The sequence below is a fragment of the Juglans regia genome, chromosome 14 (assembly GCF_001411555.2).
Source record: "Juglans regia cultivar Chandler chromosome 14, Walnut 2.0, whole genome shotgun sequence".
Taxonomy (NCBI): domain Eukaryota; kingdom Viridiplantae; phylum Streptophyta; class Magnoliopsida; order Fagales; family Juglandaceae; genus Juglans; species Juglans regia.
In genome coordinates, this window is record NC_049914.1 from 27,519,814 (window position 1) to 27,522,438 (window position 2,625).

Here is a 2,625-nt window from a genome sequence, read left to right on the forward strand (position 1 = left end):
AAAAGTGTATCAAAAAAGAGGAAAAAAAAAAAAAAGAAAGAGGAAGAGGAAAAGTTAAAGTTGTAATAAAAGGGTTTGCCAAACACTTATCCAGAAATAAAAATAACTTTTGTAGGGATCGTGACCCCGAACCCCCTGAAAATATCTAGAAATATTTGTTGATTTGATTTTCTGCAATCTATAATTTGTCTTTAGATTCAAATGACATAATGTATTTTGGTGATTTCTAAAACTTGCTTGTTTATAATCGTGTGGTTTTGTATGGTAGGAACCAATTTATAATATTGATAGTGATGAACTTGAGGGTGAACTTGAGGCTGAAAGTGTTGAGGTACAAGGTGATTTGAATGTCAAAGATGGGGTCAATGTCGAACCCCAAGATGGAGTAAATGTGATTCCCTCTTCGAGTAGTGCTCCGTTGGAGCCATTCATTGGTATGGTATTTGAGGAGGTCGAAGATGCCCAATCATTTTATAAGGCATATGCAAGGCGACAATGATTTGCAATCCGAACAAATCATACTCGATTGTCGAAAGATGATAAAACTCGTTGTGCAGTAGACTATGTTTGCACAAGAGAAGGATTTCGGCGGGTTAGTCGGAAAGACACCGATCGAATAATGCCTGAACCTGCTGAGATAAAGATTGGATGTAAAGCAATAATGGGAATAAAGAAAGATGGTGAAAAGTGGGTAGTTAACAAGTTTGTGGTTGGACATAATCATATTTTGCTTACACCGAGAAGTACTCGGCTCCTTCGTGGACATAGGGGAGTTAGTAAAGTACAAAAGAAACTTATTATGACCTTGAATGAGTCTGGTGTACCGACAAGGAAGATAATGTCGGTATTGAGTAAAGATTCAGGTGGTGACTTTAATGTCGGTTGTATTGGGAAGGATGTAGAAAATTATTTGGGAAGTCAAAGGAGAAAAATATTTGAAGAGGGTGATGCACAAAGGTTATATTCCTACTTTCTTGATCGACAAAACAAAGAACCTGGGTTTGTGTTCTCCATGCAAGTTGATAACGATGGGTGTATGGGAAGTTGTTTTTGGGCTGATGCGAGATCAAGAGCTGCATACCAATATTTTGGGGATGTTGTTACATTTGACGCCACTTACTTGACCAATATTTATAAGATGCCATTTGTGCCATTTTCTGGAGTTAATCATCATCATCAGACTATAATGTTTGGGTGTGCCTTATTAGTTAATGAAACGGCGGAATCATATATATGGTTATTAAGAACATGGCAAGAGGCAATGCTTGGGCGTGCCCCCTCAACTATAATTACAGATGATGACAAGGCAATGGCTAAGGCAATTGTTGAGGTACTCCCGAATACAACTCATAGGTTGTGTTTGTGGCACATTTTACAGAAGTTTCCAGAACACTTAGCCTATGTATACAACAAATTTCCAGACTTTCAAAAAGATTTTCGCCATTGCATCCATGAAACAATTACTACTGATGAGTTCGAGCAGGAATGGAGTTCAATTGTGGTGAAGTATGACCTAGGAGAAAATATTTGGCTGCAAAATCTTTACAGCCGACGAGATAAGTGGGTACCCGCCTACTTGCGTTCGACATTCTGTGCCGGTATGTCAACAACTCAGAGGAGTGAAAGCATGAACAAATTTTTCAAAGATTATGTTCGTTCAAGCACTATGGTTAGTGACTTTGTGCATCAATATGAAAAAGCTATAGATGCACGTTACTTTAAAGAGAAAGAGAAGGATGTCCGGACAAAATCTACCCGAGCAATAATGAAGACACCTTTCAAGATTGAAGAGGAGGCAGCATTGCTTTATACAAGAAAATCTTTCATGATCTTCCAAGATGAGTTATTTAATAGTTTACGGTACCAAGCAAGAAGATTGTCTCTGACTGGTGAGGCGAAGACATATGGAGTGACAGTTCATGGTAAAGAAACACCTCTTTACCATGTGATATTGGAGGGTAGTGGAGAATATGCTACATGTACATGCCATATGTGGGAGTTTATGGGGATTCTTTGTAGGCATATCTTGTGTGTTTTTGGCAAGAAAGCGAAGTTAAATAGATTGCCAGAGCATTATGTTCTAGACAGATGGACTATTAATGCTAAGAGTCGACCCATTCCCCACATTCTGTGTTGTGATGACCAAGTGACCGTGGAACTAGATGAGCCTACGATGAGAAGAAGCAAGTCAATGATACAACTTTATGATATTGTAGAACTTGCATCCCAATCAGCAGAAAAACACAAGTATTTCACACTTGCATTGGAGAAGGTTCACAAAGAGATGCTTGCAATGGAGGAGCATGTAGAATGTTCACGAGTAGTGCCGGCCAATGATGATCAAATATTAAGAAGCCAAGTTGTATCGAACTTTTCACAAACGGTGCAAGATCCTCCGTAGGTACCCACAAAAGGGCGCCCAAAATCTTTGAGAGCGAAGAACCCAAAGGAAACACAAACAACAAAGTAAAGACGTTGTAGCATTTGCAAGAATGAGGGACATGTTAAAAATAATTGTCCTTCAGTAAGGTATAGTAGCCTTATAGTTATTTGTGTTTTATCGCTTTGTAATTAAAGAAGCTTTCAAAGATTGTTGTTCTTTTTCTAGGGATTTTGGGCCAACAA

The 2,625-nt window shown here is 38.6% G+C and overlaps 1 protein-coding gene across 1 annotated transcript; it reads left to right on the forward strand.

The window, feature by feature from the left end:
- Nucleotides 1–619: 619 nt before the first annotated feature.
- Nucleotides 620–2,401, forward strand: LOC109001611 (protein FAR1-RELATED SEQUENCE 5-like). The gene has a single exon (XM_018978963.2). The coding sequence runs from the start codon at nt 620–622 to the stop codon at nt 2,399–2,401; it is 1,782 nt and encodes a 593-aa protein (XP_018834508.2).
- The last annotated feature ends 224 nt before the right edge of the window (nt 2,402–2,625 follow it).